The sequence below is a fragment of the Schistocerca gregaria genome, chromosome 3 (genome assembly GCF_023897955.1).
Source record: "Schistocerca gregaria isolate iqSchGreg1 chromosome 3, iqSchGreg1.2, whole genome shotgun sequence".
Classification (NCBI taxonomy): Eukaryota; Metazoa; Arthropoda; class Insecta; order Orthoptera; family Acrididae; genus Schistocerca; species Schistocerca gregaria.
The window spans coordinates 306386716-306408066 of NC_064922.1; the positions used below are offsets into that span (position 1 = coordinate 306386716).

The 21351-nt window shown below is 39.0% G+C and overlaps 2 protein-coding genes across 2 annotated transcripts in view; both read left to right on the top strand.

The window, feature by feature from the left end:
* The window catches only part of LOC126354556 (golgin subfamily A member 6-like protein 6), an 86658-nt gene extending 77964 nt beyond the window's left edge, over positions 1-8694 (top strand). The window contains exon 4 of the mRNA XM_050004298.1: positions 8547-8694. Coding sequence (XP_049860255.1) covers positions 8547-8596 — 50 coding nt within the window. The 3' untranslated portion in view covers positions 8597-8694. The remainder of the gene's footprint in view (positions 1-8546) is intronic.
* Positions 8695-8720: 26 nt separating this feature from the next.
* On the top strand, positions 8721-9417 carry LOC126355349 (protein FAM200B-like). Its single transcript, XM_050005645.1, has 3 exons — positions 8721-8838; positions 9030-9212; positions 9272-9417. Exons 1-3 carry the CDS (start codon positions 8721-8723, stop codon positions 9415-9417), a joined length of 447 nt encoding a protein of 148 aa, XP_049861602.1.
* Positions 9418-21351: the final 11934 nt, after the last annotated feature.

The following is a 21351-nucleotide window of genomic DNA, read 5'->3' on the forward strand; positions in this document are numbered from 1 at the left end:
TTTTTGCATTAGGCTTAGCAGGCCAACAGATGAGAAAAAGTTGTCATTGCTTTCAAACAAAGAACAAGCCTTGGATTAAAAATACCTAATGTAGTCAGCACTTCTTGTTCCCCTGGAATGAATGAAAACTCTTCACAGCCTGAAGAAAAACCAAGGAATGTAAGAAGATACACTAAACAAGAACAGGAAACTAGAACCCAAAAAAAGACAAAAATAAGATGAGAGTGGTAATATTAAAATTGCTTGAAAATAATAAGTTTAATTAATTAAAAGGCAATAATTATTTATTAGAGGGAAAACTGAAATATTTCATAAACAGATGGTGAATGTAAATCAATTATCAAAAAGTTCATCTCATCAAGGCCTAACTATTTTGTGCATAAAAAATTATATTGCTGTAGAACTGGTGGAATTCTTTCTTTTGTGTTGAAAAACATAAAATAAGTATCAAGTTACAGCATAAATTGAAATTTAGCTGCTTTCTCCTGAATACTTTTACTGTCAATAATCATAGCTTAACGATAAATATTTTAATATATTTCATACTTTCTGAAAAAAAAACTTGAAAATAAGAGAAAATTGAAAACAAAGAGTCAACTGTTTTGCAAAATGATTTGTCTAAAAATATGTAATAAAATAGATTACAGAAACATTTTATGCACTTCCTTTGTTGTGTATGATTTTCAGCATCATTCAAAGGTGTGTGAAATGTTTCTCTAATCTGTTTTATTACTTACTATTAGACTAATAATTTCACAAAACATTTGACTGCCTTTTGAAAAATTTTCTTGCTTTATATGTTAGATAGAAGTTTAGGAATGCTGAGTCCTGGTGGTTGTTTCTTTTTGTGTTGTTGGAATGTTTTAGAGTTTCAAAGGATTTTCTTATCCCTTAGATCACCCAGTTATTTATTTGTTTTGTCCAGTGAAATTAATAGTTTTGGAAACTTTTCTCAGATCTAATTTAACTATTGAGATACATTTTGAGAACTTCTTATTCATGCTGGTTTCTAAGAGCACTTATTTCTGTGTTTCATTGCTTAAATGTGTAGCAAATTACAATCTTTCCATCCCTTGAGAAAATCCTCTACTGTGTTAGTCTTTTAGTTGTATTCTGTACAACTATGTTCAGTTTAGAATCTGGCAGGAGTGGCCAAAAAGAGGCATGTTGTTTACATTTGATTTGCAACCTTTTTTATGTCTGTTGGCATATGATCAATGACTGATGCAATATACTTGTTTATCTTTATGGCAGTGTGAATCTTTGGTGGTATTCTATACCTGTCTAGTGCTATTGCCACTGTTTTATTATTCCCCTTTTTGATCTAGGTGACATTGTCATTCTTTTCTTTTCTTTTGCAGTCACATTTATAAATATAGGTGACTGTTGTTGTTGTTGTGGTCTTCAGTCCAGAGACTGGTTTGATGCAGCTCTCCATGCTACTCTATCCTGTGCAAGCTTCTTCATCTCCCAGTACCTACTGCAACCTACATCCTTCTGAATCTGCTTAGTGTATTCATCTCTAGGTCTCCCTCTACGATTTTTATCCTCCACGCTGCCCTCCAATACCAAATTGGTGATCCCTTGATGCCTCAGAACATGTCCTACCAACCGATCCCTTCTTCTGGTCAAGTTGTGCCACAAACTTCACTTCTCCCCAACCCTGTTCAACACTTCCTCATTAGTTATGTGATCTACCCATCTAATCTTCAGCATTCTTCTGTAGCACCACATTACGAAAGCTTCTATTCTTTTCTTGTCCAAACTATTTATCGTCCACGTTTCACTTCCATACATGGCTACACTCCATACAAATACTTTCAGAAATGACTTCCTGACACTTAAATCTATATTCGATGTTAACAAATTTCTCTTCTGCAGAAACGCTTTCCTTGCCATTGCCAGTCTACATTTTATATCCTCTCTACTTCGACCATCATCAGTTATTTTGCTCCACGAATAGCAAAACTCCTTTACTACTTTAAGTGTCTCATTTCCTAATGTAATTCCCTCAGCATCACCCGACTTAATTCGACTACATTCCATTATCCTTGTTTTGCTTTTGTTGATGTTCATGTTATATCCTCCTTTCAAGACACTGTCCATTCCATTCAACTGCTCTTCCAAGTCCTTTGTGGTCTCTGACAGAATTACAATGTCATAGGTGAACCTCAAAGTTTTTATTTCTTCTCCATGGATTTTAATACCTACTCCAAATTTTTCTTTTCTTTTGTTTACTGCTTGCTCAATATACAGATTGAATAACATCAGGGAGAGGCTACAACCCTGTCTCACTCCCTTCCCAACCACAGCTTCTCTTTCATGTCCCTCGACTCTTATAACTGCCATCTGGTTTCTGTACAAACTGTAAATAGCCTTTCGCTCCCTGCATTTTACCCCTACCACCTTCAGAATTTCAAAGAGAGTATTCCAGTCAACATTGTCAAAAGCTTTCTCTAAGTCTACAAATGCTAGGAACGTAGGTTTGCCTTTCCTTAATCTTTCCTCTAAGATAAGTCGTAAGGTCAGTATTGCCTCACATGTTCCAGTATTTCTACGGAATCCAAAGTGATCTTCCCTGAGGTCAGCTTCTACTAGTTTTTCCATTCATCTGTAAAGAATTCGTGTTAGTATTTTGCAGCTGTGACTTATTAAACTGATAGTTCGGTAATTTTCAAATCTGTCAACACCTGCTTTCTTTGGGATTGGAATTATTATATTCTTCTTGAAGTCTGAGGGTATTTCACCTGTCTCATACATCTTGCTCACCCGATGGTAGAGTTTTGTCAGGGCTGGCTCTCCCAAGGCTGTCAGTAGTTCTAATGGAATGTTGTCTACTCCTGGGGCCTTGTTTCGACTTAGGTCTTTCAGTGCTCTGTCAAACTCTTCACGCAATATCGTATCTCCCATTTCATCTTAATCTACATCCTCTTCCATTTCCATAATATTGTCCTCAAGTACATCACCCTTGTATAGACCCTCTATATACTCCTTCCACCTTTCTGCTTTCCCTTCTTTGCTTAGAACTGGGTTTCCATCTGAGCTCTTGATGTTCATACAAGTGGTTCTCTTATCTCCAAAGGTCTCTTTAATTTTCCTGTAGGCAGTATCTATCTTACTCCTAGTTAGATGAGCCTCTTCATCCTTACTTTTGTCCTCTAGCCACCCCTGCTTAGCCATTTTGCATTTCCTGTCTATCTCATTTTTGAGACGTTTATATTCCTTTTGGCCTGCTTCATTTACTGCATTTTTATATTTTCTCCTTTCATCAATTAAATTCAATATTTATTGTGTTACCCAAGGATTTCTACTATCCCTCGTCTTTTTACCTACTTGATCCTCTGCTGCCTTCACTACTTCATCCCTCAGAGCTACCCATTCTTCTTCTACTGTATTTCTTTCCCCCATTCCTGTCAATTGTTCCCTTATGCTCTCCCTGAAACTCTGTATAACTACTGGTTCTTTCAGTTTGTCCAGGTCCCATCTCCTTACATTCCCACATTTTTGCAGTTTCTTCAGTTTTAATCTATAGGTCATAACCAATAGATTGTAGTCAGAGTCCACATCTGTCCCTGGAAATGTCTTACAATTTAAAACCTGGTTCCTAAATCTCTGTCTTACCATTATATAATCTATCTGATACCTGTTAGTATCTCCAGGATTCTTCCATGTATACAACCTTCTTTTATGATTCTTGAATCAAGTGTTAGCTATGATTAAGTTATGCTCTGTGCAAAATTCTAACAGATGGCTTCCTCTTTCATTTCTTAGCCCCAATCCATATTCACCTACTATGTTTCCTTCTCTCCCTTTTCCTACTGTCGAATTCCAGTCACCCATAACTATTAAATTTTCATCTCCCTTCACTACCTGAATACTTTCTTTTTTCTCATCATACATTTCTTCAATTTCTTCGTCATCTGCAGAGCTAGTTGGCATATAAACTTGTACAACTGTGGTAGGCATGGGCTTCGTACCTATCTTGGCCACTATAATATGTTCACTATGCTGTTTGTAGTAGCTTACCTGCACTCCTATTTTTTTATTCATTATTAAACCTACTCCTGCATTACCACTATTTGATTTTGTGTTTATAACCCTGTATTCACCTGACCAAAAGTCTTGTTCCTCCTGCCACTGAACTTCACTAATTCCCACTATATCTAACGTTAACCTATCCATTTCCCTTTTTAAATATTTCTAACATACCTGCCCGATTAAGGGATCTGACATTCCACACTCCGATCCGTAGAACGCCAGTTTTCTTTCTGCTGATAACGACATCCTCTTGAGTAGTCCCCGCCCGGAGATCCGAATGGGGGACTATTTTACCTCCGGAATATTTTACCCAAGAGGACGCCATCATCATTTAATCATACAGTAAAGCTGCATGCCTTCGGGAAAAATTACGGCCGTAGTTTCCCCTTGCTTCCAGCCGTTCACAGTACCAACACAGCAAGGCCGTTTTGGTTATTGTTACAAGGCCAGATCAGTCAATCATCCAGACTGTTGCCCTTGCAACTACTGAAAAGGCTGCTGCCCCTCTTCAGGAACCACACATTTGTCTGGCCTCTCAACAGATACCCCTCCGTTGTGGTTGTACCTACGGTACAGCTATCTGTATCGGTGAGGCACGCAAGCCACCCCACCAACGGCAAGCTCCATGGTTCAGGGGGGGATAGTTGACTGTGATGTCGATATTGTTGCTATCAATACTGCCCTTTTTGGAGCTGCTGTTACTGTTGCTGAAACAATATTGGTAGTTCATCTGACCATTGATTGCTTCTTCAGTCTGTTAAAATGTAAGCCATGCCATGGGCATCTAAGATAAATTTTTGCATATCATTTTACTCCTTTTTAATCTAAAAAGATTATTTTTTTTAATAATTCCGGCTTGTCCCTTTTCATGGCTGTATGGTAACACTGATATTCTATTTACCTTATTTACAACTTTGGTCCAGTACTGTTTTGAGGTTTTTTCCACTGGTTAATTAACACATTTTTATCACTCAGTACTTGAATTCTGTAGTATGTGAAACCGAAAAACTTACCACATTTTTGCCTTATTGCTATAGGATTCATTGTTGCAGTTTCTGTTTGATTGCTTGTATTCGTTATATACATATTTTGACACCTCTTCTAAAAGCACTCATACTTCCACCTGTATGACCTGTTTCCTTCAGTTTTAACCTAGATTATCAGATTTTCTTTCAAATTAATCAAGGGTACATGAGTAGGCCTTTGGCTCCAAATGCCCATATCAATGATGCTTCCTTGAATGGTTCACACACTGACACTTGTTGATGGCCCACCCCTGCAAATGGCAGCAGTTCGGGGAAGGATTGCACTTCTGTCATGTTTAACAATTCCTATCAGTCATCATTTGTCCCATTCTTGTAGGATCATTTTCCAGCTGCAGTGATGTCAGAGATTTCGTGTTTTACCAGATTCCTGATATTCACGGTACACTCGTGAAATGATCATACAGGAAAATCCTCACTTCATCACTCGTGCACTGAATGTAACACCATCTTCAAACTCACTTAAATCTTGATAATTTGCCATTGTAGCAGCAGTAACTGATCTAACAACTGAGCCAGACACTTGTCGTACATAGGTATTGCCGACTGCGGTGCCATTGCCGACTGCGGTGCCATATCCTGCCTGTTTACATATCTCTGAATTTGAATACGATGGAAAATCCAGGATGCAATGTAACAATATTCGAAACAGATAGTTGCTACTCACCATATAGCAGAGATGCTGAGTCAGAGATAGGCACAAGAAAAAGACTGTCACAAATAAAGCTTTCAGCCCATTAGGCCTTCATCAAAAATAGGCCACATACACAAACAAACAAACATGACTGCAGTCTCAGCCAACTGCAGCCACACTGCGAGCAGCACCACCAGTGCAAGATGGGAGTGGTGACTGGGTGGGAGTAAGGAGGAGGCTGGTGTGGGGATGGGAAGGGATAGTAGGGTAGGGGTGGCAAACAGTGCAGTGCTCTGGGGAGTGCAGAGTGAATAAGTGCTGAGATGATAGGGCAGTTATGTGCAGTCAGGAGGTTAGACGAGGGCAGAGGAGAGGGGAGGAGAGGACTGGGGGGGGGAGAAGAGAAATAAAAAGACTGGGTGCGATGGTGGAATGAGGGCTGTATATTGCTGGAGTGAGAATGGGGAGGACAATGACTAACAAAGAGTGAGGCTAGGAGGGTTACAGGAATGTAGAATATTGCTGGGAAAGTTCCCATATGCACAGTTCAGAAAAGCTGGTGTTGTTGAGAAGGTCCATGTGGCACAGGCTGTGAAGCAGCCATTGAAATGAAGATTGTCATGTTTGGCAGCATCTTCAGCAACCGGGTGGTCCACTTGTTTCTTGGCCACAGTTTAGCAATGGCCCTTCAAGTGGACAGACAGCTTATTGGTCGTCATGCCTGCATAGAATGTAGCACAGTGGTTGCAGCTTAGCTTGCAGATCACATGACTGGTTTCACAGGCAGCCGTGCTTTTTATGGCATAGGTGATGTTTGTGCCCAGACTGGAGTAAGCAGTGGTGGGAGGATGTTTGGGACAGGTCAAGCATTTAGGTTTATTACAGGGGTATGAGCTGTGTGTGTGTGTGTGGTTGTTGTGTGTGTGTGTGTGTGTGTGTGTGTGTGTGTGTGTGATCTATTTTTGGCAAAGGCCTTACAGTCTTTTTGTTGTGCCTATCTGCTACTCAGTATCTCTGCTATATGGTGAGTGGCAACTTTACCTTCCTAATATTGTTGTATTTGAATATGCATGCCTATAACAGTGTCTTTGGCACTTCAGTGTATAACACCTCGCACACACACATTCTCTCAATAGATGCCAACATTCGTGCTACAGCAACCGTTTTGCTCATTATTTATGCATTTATTTTTGGAACATACACATGCCTAAACTACATTTGGTGCTATCTTATCTTTTTGTTGGCTGATTTGTTTAACTTCACTTTTAGACTGCAAAGTAATCCGTGCTATTTCCAGGCAATGTGTTAATTTTGCATGTTTTCATCTACTATCAAGCTAGCACAGTTTTCTTTCTCAGAATCACTTATTTCATGACCTAATATAATTTTATGATATTTTGTAAATACGAAAGTTCTTCAATGATTTCTTCTTTTCTGTATTCTGTGCGCACATCACCAGATTTAGGCACTGAAACATTAATCATGTAGTCACTGTAATTTCACTAATATTTTTATTTTTTACAGTGTATTTTGTATTTATGTTGACATCAAGGGTTTTTGTTAGACCTAAGAACATCCATAACAAATTCAGTGATTAAGAACCCAGGATGACATAAATATTTGTATGACAACAGGTTGCAACTCACCAGAGCATTGAGCGACAGTTTCTGGTGAAAACATCTTTTGTTTAATTGTTCATTTATGTTTTGGTAACTACCTGTAGGCTACTTTTATTTATTTTGCTTTCTTTTCCATAGCGTGCTTATCTTTCCTTTGCAATATGAACTGTCAGAAGTAAATTTCCATGATTTTTCTGTAGAGGAACTAGGCTTTCCTGCTTGTAAACTGCTGAAGTCATTGCTGTAGACATTACCATTTTGTAAAAATATTGGTGAAGTACTTCCTTCATTATCACTTTGTCTCTCTTTCCTGATTATCCTACAGATGCTTTTCCACAGCTAATCTCACATCCTCTGAGCCATCCAAAGCTAATCAAATTTTTATTTTTTTCCAATGCCAGTACCTGTTTCTCAAAAGGTCCTGTAAAAGCTCATTGTAGCTATTACCATTTATACTTAAAATTTCTTTTTTCCATTGCAAATAAAATGGAAAAGGCATATCATGCTCAAAAAGCTTCTGCAGTTGTCAGTCTTTCAATAACAGGTATATGCTCAATAGCATATCTGCTGTGGTTCCCCCAGAGTCTGCCACATGTCTACAGATTATCTCTCTTGTTTTATATATGGCATACAGTAAGGTATTAGGTGCCTATATTTCTCAGATAGATACTTGTGAATTACCTTTGTTGATGAATTAATCCATGTAGTAGTGTTGCATAGCTAACCTTTATTCTGTGAATTCTTTAGTTGCAATACTTTGAGATGGGAATTTGTAGTTACCCAATATATTTTTAAACTTCTGTACGAAATATTTTATGAATTTGGGGAATAATCAATGAATTGCAATTTGGTAGGCTTGAAAAAAGAAACATGGTTGCAACTCATGCAGTGCATATTGTTTTTCTACATGTTTCTATTAGTACCACTGACTTCCTTCTATCTGAGCAGTATGGATGTTACTTTTCTCTCTCATACAACTTATAATAAACGTGTAACTCACGCAGGACATCATAATTCTCAGAAAATTTATTTTGTTGCTGAAAACATGAAATTAAATGCAAGTAATTGCCTTTGAACAGAATTGTGTGTGTTTACCTTCATATTATTTGATGTTATAATTAATTTTAATTACTTCTAGATTTCATACTTTAAAATGTGTTGAGTTCATAGTACCATTGTTTTCTGTTAAAGTTCGGTTCTTTTTCTTTACAGATAATTATGAGTACACAGGTTATCAGCATCCACAACCTTGGCAAGACTGAATGAATGACCTTCCCCATCAGCTTTTGTATGTTTAAATGCAATAAAGTAGCTGTACTTAAAAATTTATGTGTAAATCATAAATTTTCGACAGAGCTAAGTACTTCTTCAAAAGCAATTCATATAATGGCAGTGAGATCTGAATTCTTTTGCAAATACGAATTGTCATGGCAAAGGCTGATTGGCGTATTCGGAGACGGCGCCTTTGTCAGTGCTTGTAGCTCGGTCACGATTCATGCAGATGGTCAGAGAAAATAATCCCAAAATTCCCAATGTTACTTCAATTCACTGTGTTATACACCGTCAAGCCTTGGCGGCTAAAACGCTTCCAAATAAAGTCAACGACGTCTTAAAATTAAGCATAAAAATTGGGAATCATATATTTTTTTAAAAAGTGTGCTTTAAATACCCGTCTTTTTACTGCCATTTGTGAAGATTTGGGAACAGAACATAAAAGACTGCTATTTCATACGGAAGTACGCTGGCTCTCAAAAGAAAATGTGTTAGTTAAATTATTTGAACTTGAAGTGATTCGATTTTTGGAAATTCAAAACAAAACTGAATTGTGTATGGAACTCCGAAAGCCAAGTTGTGTTGACCACAGTGTTAGACTGTTGTGTTGAATTACGTGTCAGGTATTTTCGATTCATTGAACTCACTGAATTTTAAATTGCAAGGTGGAGACTCGAACATAATTTATCACTGGGATGCTATCACTGCGTATACTGATAAACTGCTACTTTGGGAATGTAAAATTGTAACCTGCTTTCCCATATTGTTTGGAATCCTGGGAGAAGCAGGTCTTGAAGAAGACGGATACTAAGATAAAATATCAAATCATCTGCAGCATCTTACTAATGAATTAAAGTGCTACTTTCCTAGCTCATGTGATAGTAACATTTACAGACTGGCAACAGATATTTTTCACATTGCATACCCTTGTGTCCAAAATTAAAAGGAACAAACGGAAATTTTGCAAGATTACATTCATTTTGGCTCAAAACAGTATAAAAAGGTGATTAGTAAAGTAGAAACAGTGTAAAGAATACACAACATAAACAACTGCAATATGCATAATAGTAGACAAAAATGTTACGGCCCGTCCACACGCAACGGTCTGTCTGCGCACATCACATCTGCCCGTTGCGTGTGGACAGAAGATTTGCAAAAACCTGAGGTGTGTGCAAATCTGGAAGTTGGAGTTCGAGGTTTGAGCGAAACCTCTCAAACCTGTGGGTTCAAACCGCATCTACGCAGACAAGTTGGAGCGCGTGCACAGGAGATCGCCGCGAATCTGGCGCGAAACGGCTGTTTGCTCAGTCTAGTGTTTGTATTTGTGCGCACAGGGCATTGAAATGGCTGACACTCGTCAGTGTTCTCGAGAGTTTGTAAGTGAATTCATTGAAATATATAGGAACCACCCGTGTTCGTGGAATATAGTGACCGAGACAAAAAGACAGCAGCATACAATGCTGTAATTGCAAAATTGCGGGCAATTGACGCCTCGGCAAACAGAGAAACGGTAATTCGTTGCGAACTGGGGAAATGATTTGCGGATGGATCTCGAAACTTACAATTATCTCTTAAAGCTTGTAACCCCTCATATTATGAGAAAAAAATACTTCTATGAGAAGGGCTATTTCTCCTCATGAACGGCTGGCGGTAACATTAAGAGTCCTAGCTATAGGAAGGAGCTACAAGGATTTGGAATTTTCAGCTGCAATATCGAAACAAGGGTTGAGTAAAATAATGCCCAACACATGTGAAGTTATTTCCGCTGTCCTGAAGGATGAGTTCATGAAGGCAAGTCAAGTAAATTAAGTCTGTCAGTGAACTGTTTGCCGAAAAGAGTTATCCAAAGTTCAGAAATCTAGAATATCTGGTGTAAGAGTAGATCAAGTGTACCAGCCAACGTTATGGTATTTTGATCTGCTTGGCTTTCTTAGTGATGAAGAAACGCCAAGACCAAGCAGGAGTACAATTGAAGATGAAATTGGGGTGTCAATGTGCCAGGAAATGGAACAGAAGATAATGTAAAACAAAACAGTTTCGCCCTGCAACTCTCGCAGTAAATGTACGTGAGAAAACTGCTTTCGCTTTAGCAGCCACTGTCTACATCATTTTGACCGCTTTCTCTGTTTCCTGCAGTTGGTCTGAATGTTTTTTTCAACACAAGTTGCGAACACAGACCACAACAGAACTTCCTCCATTTCTATATTGCAAAATAACTGAATTAAATTTTTGACGTTTACGGGGAGCGTAGTCGCTTGCCACTGATATTTCTTTTCTACACTGACAGATGGCGGGTGAGTAGTAGATTGGGGTTTGTGTCGTGTGAATACACCACATTTGCAGCGATCTTTTGCATGTACAGACATCTGCGCCGATGTCTGCGCAGACAGATCGTTGCGTGTGTTTTTTCAACTTAATGGATTTGCACACACATTTGCACAACTGATTAATGTGCTCAGTATGGGATGTGACCACCTCTGTCACCAATACGGGCCTGAAAAAGACGGGGCATGCTGTGAATGATGTCATCTCATGTTGAGGGAAAGATGTCCAACTTTGGTCCACTGTTGACGACTCCACACTAAACGTTCCCTTCTGTGAAGGTACATATATAGCAGGCCTCCATGTCCTGCTTTCGTTCTTCACGTGGCCCTCCATCTTTCTGCTTCATTTGTGATTGAGTACACAGCGATTGTGGATGTGAGACTACCTGGCAAACATCGCCGTTTTGATAAGTGCTCTGGCGTCATCGTTGGCGTGGTTGCCATTGACTGCAATGCCATCTTCAGTACAGAACACAATTGTACAGGCATATGTTGAGAGTTTGCATGATTATATCATAAATCATATACAGGACGGGGAAATAGCGATTTGTTGCTTTAATTTTGGGCACCAGTGTGTAGATGTGCTGTCAGAAACACTGCTAGAACAAGCTTTGGAAATTAAAAACGATTCTGCGGCTAAATATGACTATGAGAAGATGGGTAAGCCTTTATTTTGGATAAAATATCTGAAAGATTACCCCAGCATAGCAAAGCAAGCACTGCAATTATACTTATCATTTACAAGCACTTATTTGTGCGAAAGGGCGTTTTCAGTAGCTGTAGCTATGAAAACTAAATGCAAAATCGAACTCAATATTGCTAGTAATTTACATTAAGCACTTGTTCCTGTTCAGTCCAGAATTGAAAGTCCTTGCAGAAATGACATCGATTTATTATTTTTTTTATTATTACCAAATGTGTTTGCAAATCGTATAAGTCTACAATAAAATATTTACAGTGTAAAGTTTATGATTTTTTAATTGCCCTTAGCTTGATACAAATAAGTGCCGTATTTGAAACTATCTATGTAATGAGTATAGCTCGAGTTTCCATGCAAATGCCTGTATTGGCCATTTTAGGTAATAAATGCATGTGTTGAAGAATTTTTTAAATTAATATCTTGTATTTAGAAAATTATAAGACATACAAATTGTTTTCCTGGCTTGAATGGAGATGTTGCAATGATTTGCATAGGCATAATATGTATTCTCTTTTCTCATGGGAATTGTGACCGAACTGAAGATCATATAAAATGTATGGTGATTTGATTGAATTAATAATTATTTTAGAACTGAAATATTTTGGCAATTTTTCTTTCTTAGAATTGTGTGTAAAATACAACACAACAGGCATAAATCATTTTCTTCTTATGTCTATGTCAATATGTTAGTCGACAAAGCAAAAGCGTTTCCTGGTCACCCACAAAACAAAGTGGCCGAGGGAAGTACAGTACACACATCTTAAGCTGTTCTTCCCGAGGCATGTCAGAACAAGTCGGAACATTTCGTATCGATAAACCTCTTTTTTCCCACGGCGCTATCATCAAAATCTTGCTATTGTGGCACTAACGATGTGAGGAAGGTCGTGCTGTGTCATGGTGTATTATCTGATGTTGATAAGTTAAATAATAACGAAATGAACGATTCTTTACTAATGCTAATAATTCTATTCATATAATATTATCTAAAAAGACCTAAATTGCTCAATACGTTTTTGAAATATCATTTTTCTCTCCTAATTGTTTAGTGATACAACTCCTTTAAAACAGTTTCAGTTTCCTTGATACATGTGAGTAACGCATTTGAAGATTGGCCTCTATCTGTATAATGTGCAAATCTGGAATCTATGTTTCTTCTGTTCCAATTTTATACCATTGCAGCTTATTGGTATGATGCGCGCGAAATCGTCGGTTGCCAACTCCGAACTATTTTTTTTTTTTTTTGTCATCAGTCTACTGACTGGTTTGATGCGGCCCGCCATGAATTCCTTTCCTGTGCTAACCTCTTCATCTCAGAGTAGCACTTGCAACCTACATCCTCAATTATTTGCTTGACGTATTCCAATCTCTGTCTTCCTCTACAGTTTTTGCCCTCTACAGCTCCCTCTAGTACTATGGAAGCCATTCCCTCATGTCTTAGCAGATGTCCTATCATACTGTCCCTTCCCCTTATCAGTGTTTTCCACATATTCCTTTCCTCTCCGATTCTGCGTAGAACCTCCTTATTCCTTACCTTATCAGTCCACCTAATTTTCAACATTTGTCTATAGCACCACATCTCAAATGCTTCGATTCTCTTCCGTTCCGGTTTTCCCACAGTCCATGTTTCACTACCATACAATGCTGTACTCCAGACGTACATCCTCAGAAATTTATTCCTCAAATTAAGGCCGGTATTTGATATTAGTAGACTTCTCTTGGCCAAAAATGCTTTTTTTTGCCATAGCAAGTCTGCTTTTGATGTCCTCCTTGCTCCGTCCGTCATTGGTTATTTTACTGCCTAGGTAGCAGAATTCCTTAACTTCATTGACTTCGTGACCATCAATCCTGATGTTAAGTTTCTACTACTTCTCATTACCTTCGTCTTTCTTCGATTTACTCTCAAACCATACTGTGTACTCATTAGACTGTTCATTCCGTTCAGCAGATCATTTAATTCTTCTTCACTTTCACTCAGGATAGCAATGTCATCAGCGAATCGTATCATTGATATCCTTTCACCTTGTATTTTAATTCCACTCCTGAACCTTTCTTTTATTTCCATCATTGCTTCCTCGATGTACAGATTGAAGAGTAGGGGCGAAAGGCTACAGCCTTGTCTTATACCTTTCTTAATACGAGCACTTCGTTCTTGATTGTCCTCTCTTATTATTCGCTCTTGGTTGTTGTACATATTGTATATGACCCATCTCTCCCTATAGCTTACCCCTACTTTTTTCAGACTCTCGAACAGCTTGCACCATTTTATATTGTCGAACGCTTTTTCCAGGTCGACAAATCCTATGAACGTGTCTTGATTTTTCTTTAAGCTTGCTTCCATTATTAGCCGTAACGTCAGAATTGCCTTTCTCGTGCCTTTACTTTTCCTAAAGCCAAACTGATCGTCACCTAGCACATTCTCAATTTTCTTTTCCATTCTTCTGTATATTATTCTTGTAAGCAGCTTCGATGCATGGGCTGTTAAGCTGATTGTGCGATAATTCTCGCACTTGTCAGCTCTTGCCGTCTTCGGAATTGTGTGGGTGATGCTTTTCCGAAAGTCAGATGGTATGTCGCCAGACTCATATATTCTACACACCAACGTGAATAGTCGTTTTGTTGCCACTTCCCCTAATGATTTTAGAAATTCTGATGGAATGTTATCTATCCCTTCTGCCTTATTTGACCGTGAGTCCTCTAAAGCTCTTTTAAATTCCGATTCTAATACTGGATCCCCTATCTCTTCTAAATCGACTCCTGTTTCTTCTTCTATCACATCAGACAAATCTGCACCCTCATAGAGGCTTTCAATGTATTCTTTCCACCTATCTGCTCTCTCCTCTGCATTTAACAGTGGAATTCCCATTGCACTCTTAATGTTACCACCGTTGCTTTTAATGTCACCAAAGGTTGTTTTGACTTTCCTGTATGCTGAGTTTGTCCTTCCTACAATCATATCTTTTTTGATGTCTTCACATTTTTCCTGCAGCCATTTCGTCTTAGCTTCCCTGCACTTCCTATTTATTTCATTCCTCAGCGACTTGTATTTCTGTATTCCTAATTTTCCCGGAACATGTTTGTACTTCCTCCTTTCATCAATCAACTGAAGTATTTCTTCTGTTACCCATGGCTTTTTTGCAGCTACCTTCTTTGTACCTATGTTTTCCTTCCCAACTTCTGTGATGGCCCTTTTTAGAGATGTCCATTCCTCTTCAACTGTGCTGCCTAATGCGCTATTCCTTATTGCTGTATCTATAGAGTTAGAGAACTTCAAAAGTATCTCGTCATTCCTTAGAACTTCCATATCCCACTTCTTTTCGTATTGATTCTTCCTGACTAATGTCTTGAACTTCAGCCTACTCATCATCACTACTATATTGTGATCTGAGTCCATATCTGCTCCTGGGTATGCCTTACAATCCAGTATCTGATTTCGGAATCTCTGTCTGACCATGATGTAATGTAATTGAATTCTTCCCGTATCTCCCGGCCTTTTCCAAGTATACCTCCTCCTAATGTGATTCTTGAACAGGGTATTCGCTATTACTAACTGAAACTTGTTACAGAACTCAATTAGTCTTTCTCCTCTTTCATTCCTTGTCCCAAGCCCATATTCTCCTGTAACCTCTTCTTCTACTCCATCCCCTACAACTGCATTCCAGTCGCCTATGACTATTAGATTTTCGTCCCCCTTTACATACTGCATTACCCTTTCAATATCCTCATACACTTTCTCTATCTGTTCAGCTTCAGCTTGCGACATCGGTACGTATACCTGAACTATTGTTGTTGGTGTTGGTCTGCTGTCGATTCTGATTAGAACAACCCGGTCACTGAACTGTTCACAGTAACACACCCTCTGCCCTACCTTCCTATTCATAACGAATCCTACACCTGTTATACCATTTTCTGCTGCTGTTGATGTTACCCGATACTCATCTGACCACAAATCCTTCTCTTCCTTCCACTTCACTTCACTCACCTCTACTACATCTAGATTGAGTCTTTCCATTTCCCCTTTCAGATTTTCTAGTTTCCCTACCACGTTTAAGCTTCTGATATTCCACGCCCCTCATAGAACATTATCCTTTCGTTGATTATTCAATCTTTTTCTCATGGTAACTTCCGCCTTGGCAGTCCCCTCCCAGAGATCCGAATGGGGGACTATTCCGGAATCTTTTGCCAATGGAGAGATCGTCATGACACTTCTTCAACTACAGGCCACATATCCTGTGGATGCACGTTACGTGTCTTTAATGCAGTGGTTTCCATTGACTTCTGCATCCTCATGTCGTTGATCATTGTTGATTTTTCCGCCTTTAGGGGCAATTTCCCACCCCTAGGACAAGAGAGTGCCCTGAACCTCTATCAGCTCCTCCGCCCTCCTTGACAAGGCCGTTGGCAGAATGAGGTTGACTTCTTATGCCGGAAGTCTTCGGCCGCCAATGCTGATTATTTATCAAAATTTAGGCAGTGGCAGGGATCAACCCGGGAATGAAGACGTTTTGATTATGAATCAAAGACGCTACCCCTAGACCATGAGTTACTCCGAACTAGAGGCATATAAACATTCCCAATCTCACGTCACCCCTCACTGCAGCGACAATGGTACTCTCATGCTCTCCTCCACCTTCCCACCCTTGAGATAAAACACTAACTTCACATGTCCGTACTGTAACATATACTCTACCACTCATAAGCAGTGAATGAGTGAACGTCTGTATAAATTTGTTTAGGGCTGTGAAGTGTACTCATCCCACTTACTGGTATTGCACTATGAGATCTTGTCCCTAAACTCACCCTCCCCCCTTTTCCTAAATCTCTTTTTGCTCTACTCTCTGAACTCTTTTCATCTTGTTTGTTGTTGCTCAGTCACCTGTTCAAAGAACTTCCTCTTTTCTGCTATCCTCTCCTTGCATCCTTCCCTACACCCTTCCCACTTCCATGAGCTCAGGCAATTGCTTTCAATAACTGAGTATCAAAAACGAGCCTTGCTGTGGCCATGGGAATGTATATTTGGGTGTCTGTGTGGTTGCATGTGTGACTGTGAATACTTCTGCTAGAAAAAAAAGCTCGAAACATACTGTGAACACAGTTTTCTGTTACCTGTTTCTGTGCTTCATGTGATGACCTGCTACAGGTTAGTGGTTGCTTTTCTCTTAGTTTACATACCCTTCAAATTCCGTTACACAAGAGACTGATGAAAGACAAACCATTGTTTATAGAATATGTAGAGTTAGGGAAAGCTTTTGACCGATGGCTGGCATATACACTCTGAAATACTAAATGTAGTTTTGACGAAATATAGAGTGGAAATGTTTATCTACTGCTCGTTTATATACCAGACTACAGCTTTAAGAGTCGAAGGACATGAATGCGAGGTATTAGTTGAAAGTGGAATCAGAGACACTGTAGTCTATCCCCAATGTTCTTCAGTATGTACAGGAAGCAAACATTAAAGGTAACAAAGCAGATATACAGAAAGGAAATTAAAGTTCAGGACGAAGAGCTTTGAGGTTTCCTGATGACATTGCAATTCTGTGTGTGTGCCCTTCCTACAGAAGGGAACTGGTGCTCATCAGCCAACTTTTTGGATAAAAGCATGTGACAAAGTGAAGTAAATATAAAAATAAAATAGAAACTGAATTTTGATACTGCGTGTTTTCATTGTTTTTGCTTCATGGTGCAATTTTGGTCTTGTAGCAGTTCTTGAATCCATACATGTTAAAGATTTTATAGTGGATGGAAATTAGCACCCTGATAGTGAGTCTTCACGAAACCATTTTACTTCTGTACGGTATTTACACCGCAGTGTCTGAACGGTACAAAGCGTGCACACAATGTTCCCAAGAGAGAACTAATGATACGCATTTCCACGACACCGTCCCTTCACCAAGTCCCTGCAATTTTCGCTTTTAATATCCTCCAAGAACAATGAGCTAATCTGCAAGTAATACAGTATTATTATTGTAAAGGGCGGCGCGAAGTTTCCAGTTTTGGCAGTAGAGGGGTGCGACAAACAGAAGTTTGGGAACCCATGCTCTAAAGCAATGACATGTATCAGCCATGTTAAAATTCAGTGTGCACATACAAATGAGACATAGATTGAACAAACAGCTAATGCAAACATGTCTGATACTTCAGTTTTATGGCGATCTCCGTGCACATGCTACGATTCCTGTGCACAGATATGATTGGGGCCCATCAAAGAAAGATCTGCTGCCGATCGGGCGTCCTGGGCTGGACTTGGGTTTGTTGCTCGTAGCGCTTTCTGGTGGCAAACAACGAAAACATATAGCAGTCTTCTTTGTCCTGTTCGTGTGGTTTGGTTTTCTGCATTTGTTTATGTTAACACAGCTCCCATTTGAGAACTGTAAAATTGTAGTTGCATCTTGAGTGCTGCAACATATGGCAGTAATAAAAGTTTATGTCGCCAAATTGCCCAAGGTACAGACATGACAACAAAAATTTTCGTAAAAATTAATGATACTTACAAATGGTCGTAACTTTTTCTTTTTTCTTTACTTCTTTTTTTCTTTTTTCTTTACTTTTTTTCTTTTTTCTTTACTTGAGGCGAGTAAAAATCAGCTGAGAACCTAAAAAATATAGATTTGTATTTAACCAGCAAATCCTTAGTACAGATTACATTTCAAGATCATTCTCCCTGACTTTTTATGCTGAATGTCTCAGTCTTGCTAACCCAGAAAACTGTGGAAAGAACGATGTTGCCATAATGTTCTTCCATTCTCACACCATTTTTATTTGAACAATGAGAAATAGAACAACTAATTTGCTGTATGTGCGATTTAAAATCTCATTTCTAAGACATTTGTAAGTTTACAAATTGCATTAAAGAAACATATTTGTCACATACTTTGTCATTGTTCTACCATAAAAAAGTACTGTAGCAACTTGCTTTACTTTATTAACTCATTGTCATTAGCAGTTTCCTTTGCGTTTTATTTATCAGCAAGAACAGTACTGGCAATCAGTCAGCACATCCAGATTTTATTTTAAACTCACGCTGTTTGCAAAAACAGACTTAATGTCTGATGAGATACCACAATCACTGGTTATACAATGTTAGTTATAAACCATGTTGATTGGATAAAAATGTTTGCTCATGTGAACAGTTTCGGTCCCTCTAGAACAATCTTCAGATCTGCAGATTCGGTTACAGGAGTAACCCGTCCACACAGCATGTGAAGGTTGCTGTATGTGGATGGGTTAGTCTTGTAACTGCAGATCTGAAGATGGTTCTAGAGGAACTGAAACCGATCATATGAATAAACATTTTTGCAATCAAGACGGATTATAACTAACATTGTCATACTGTTTTACAGTATTACTAAAGTAGTCTTCATAATAAATAATCATGAACTCCTGCAACAGTTCCTACCTTACTGGCAATTTATTCATTTGGAACATCTTTAGCAAGAAAATTTGCTAGGTCATTATTAGAAGGCTATGCACTATAAAAAAGTTCGCCAAATTTTCAAAATATGTCATACACCAGCAATAACAATAGAAACACTGGTATTGCATAGATCTTGCTCTAATGATCGACTCATTAAGTTAACTAGCTTATATCACAAAATGTGTCAGGTCTTTCTGATTCTCCTTTCAGGGCAATACGTTAATGAATACTTCTGCAACTCCAGATTTGTGAAATATACACCGATGAAACAAAAAAATTGCAACACCAAGAAGAAGTTATGCGACATAAACGAAAGTTGTTAAACATGTTTCTACATATGAAAGATGATGTTTATTTAGACTTTACACCACTTGCACAAGAATAGCGCTAGTAGCGCCACTATGATGATGGAAATAGGTTTTCTTTAAGCTGACGCTGTAACAGTTGTGAGCGTTAGTTTTGAGATTCGATGTGGTGAGTTGATGTTAGTTACGACAAAGACTCTATTATCAACACCTCATTGAGTTTGAACGAGGGTATGAGAAACTGCATGTTCCTTCTGTGATCCTACAGGAAAGAATGTAGCCACTGTGCATGACTGCTGGCAGCAGTAATCACGAAAATGCACGATAGCAAGAAAACCATACTCCGGATGGCACCCTGGCACTATCGAGAGGAAAGACTGTGTATTGCGTTTGGCATTTGGCTGAGGCACACTGTACAACTGCAGCCAGCAATCTGAACAGCAATGGGAACCACAGTAAAACAGCGAACTGTTACAAATCAGTTACTTCAAGAACAGCTCCGAGACAGACGCCCTGTAGTGTGCATTCCACTGACCGTTTGCAACTTCAGTGTTGTCGAGCAAGAGCTCATTGGAGTGCGTGTTGGAGGTCTGTTGTGTTTTCTGGTGAAAGCAGGATCTACCTCAGTGCCAGTGATAACCGTGTATTGGTTAGGATGAGGCCTGTTGAGGACCTGTAACCAACATGGCTGCATGCTACACACACTGGACCTACATCTGGAGGTATGGTCTTTGGCGCGATTCCTTATGACAGCAGGAGCACTCTCGTGGTATTCCCACATACTCTGACTGCAGATTTGTACGTCACTCTGGTAATTTGACCTGTACTGCTGCCATTCATGAACTGCATTCCAAGGGGTGTTTTCCAGCAGGACAACGCTCGCCCACAACTACTGTTGTAAGCTAATATGTTTCACAGAGTGTTGCGGTTATACTGGTTGCCTTGGCCTGCTCGATCACCATATCAGTCTCCAATCGAGCACATAGGGGACATCACTGGATGACAACATCAGTGTCATCCACAAGAAGCATTAACCGTCCCTGTATTGAACAATCAAGTGCAACTGGCTTGAAACACCATCCCACAAACTGACATCCGACATCCATACAACACTACACATGTACGTTCGTGTACTTGTGTTCAACATTCTGGCGATTATACTGGTTATTAGTTTATCAGCATTTCAAATTTGAAGTGGCTTATCTCACACTTACATTAACCTGTGAACTTGCAATGTTAATCATTTGAATATGTTACTAGACAAATGTATTACCGAAATTTCATTACTCTACAATAATTATTCTTTGGTTTTGCGCTTTTTACCATCAGCGTAATTATTAACAAACTCAATCCTCTGAAAGGAATGTTACATAAAAATAAAAAGCTACTCGCAAACTGCTGTAGGTGGATACAGACTTCTCGAGAGAACTACTGAATTTCACTGCGTAAAAGATCAAATTGGACTCCAGGTTAACAATGGAAACCAGTGTCCATGACATTTTGGCAATAAACAAGTGTTTCAGACCATTCCATATGTTTAGCCCTCTATAGTCAGAAACACTTAGCGGTAGTGAGTTAAGATAATAAAAACTGTAATACTTTTCTCACGAAAAACGACTGGTAGTTTGGGGAGCAGTTACCTATGTCTTTATTTATAGGATATATTTTCGAGAATTTTTTTTGTAAAGTCTTTCATTGTCGTAAAATGTAGGCCCTAAATATTGCATAAGCGACCAAGGCACTTCGACACATTGTGATGTGGAGACTGTGACAACGTACATGACATAGAAAACTTCAGTAGTCTACATGCGATTCTGAATTTCACGCGAAATAAATCAGTCAGCTCTTGGTCCTAAAGGCGAAAATTTCACTGTGTACCATCAGGATTCGCTATGAGCTGCAAACCCAAAGCCAGCTGAGTGCAACCTATTGGCTCACCCTGTAGACACAAAGATTTTCTGTCCCTAGACACAAGTAGAGATAGAATTCTCTACCTCTTTGG

What these genes read in the sequence shown, in the direction of transcription:
- LOC126355349 (XM_050005645.1), top strand. Translation starts at nt 8,721, where the DNA reads ATGGCAGTGAGATCTGAATTCTTTTGCAAATACGAATTGTCATGGCAA. An exon ending in GGTCACGATTCATGCAGATG is followed by an intron (nt 8,839 to 9,029) that starts GTCAGAGAAAAT and finishes CCATTTGTGAAG; the next exon opens with ATTTGGGAACAGAACATAAA. An exon ending in CCACAGTGTTAGACTGTTGT is followed by an intron (nt 9,213 to 9,271) that starts GTTGAATTACGT and finishes TTAAATTGCAAG; the next exon opens with GTGGAGACTCGAACATAATT.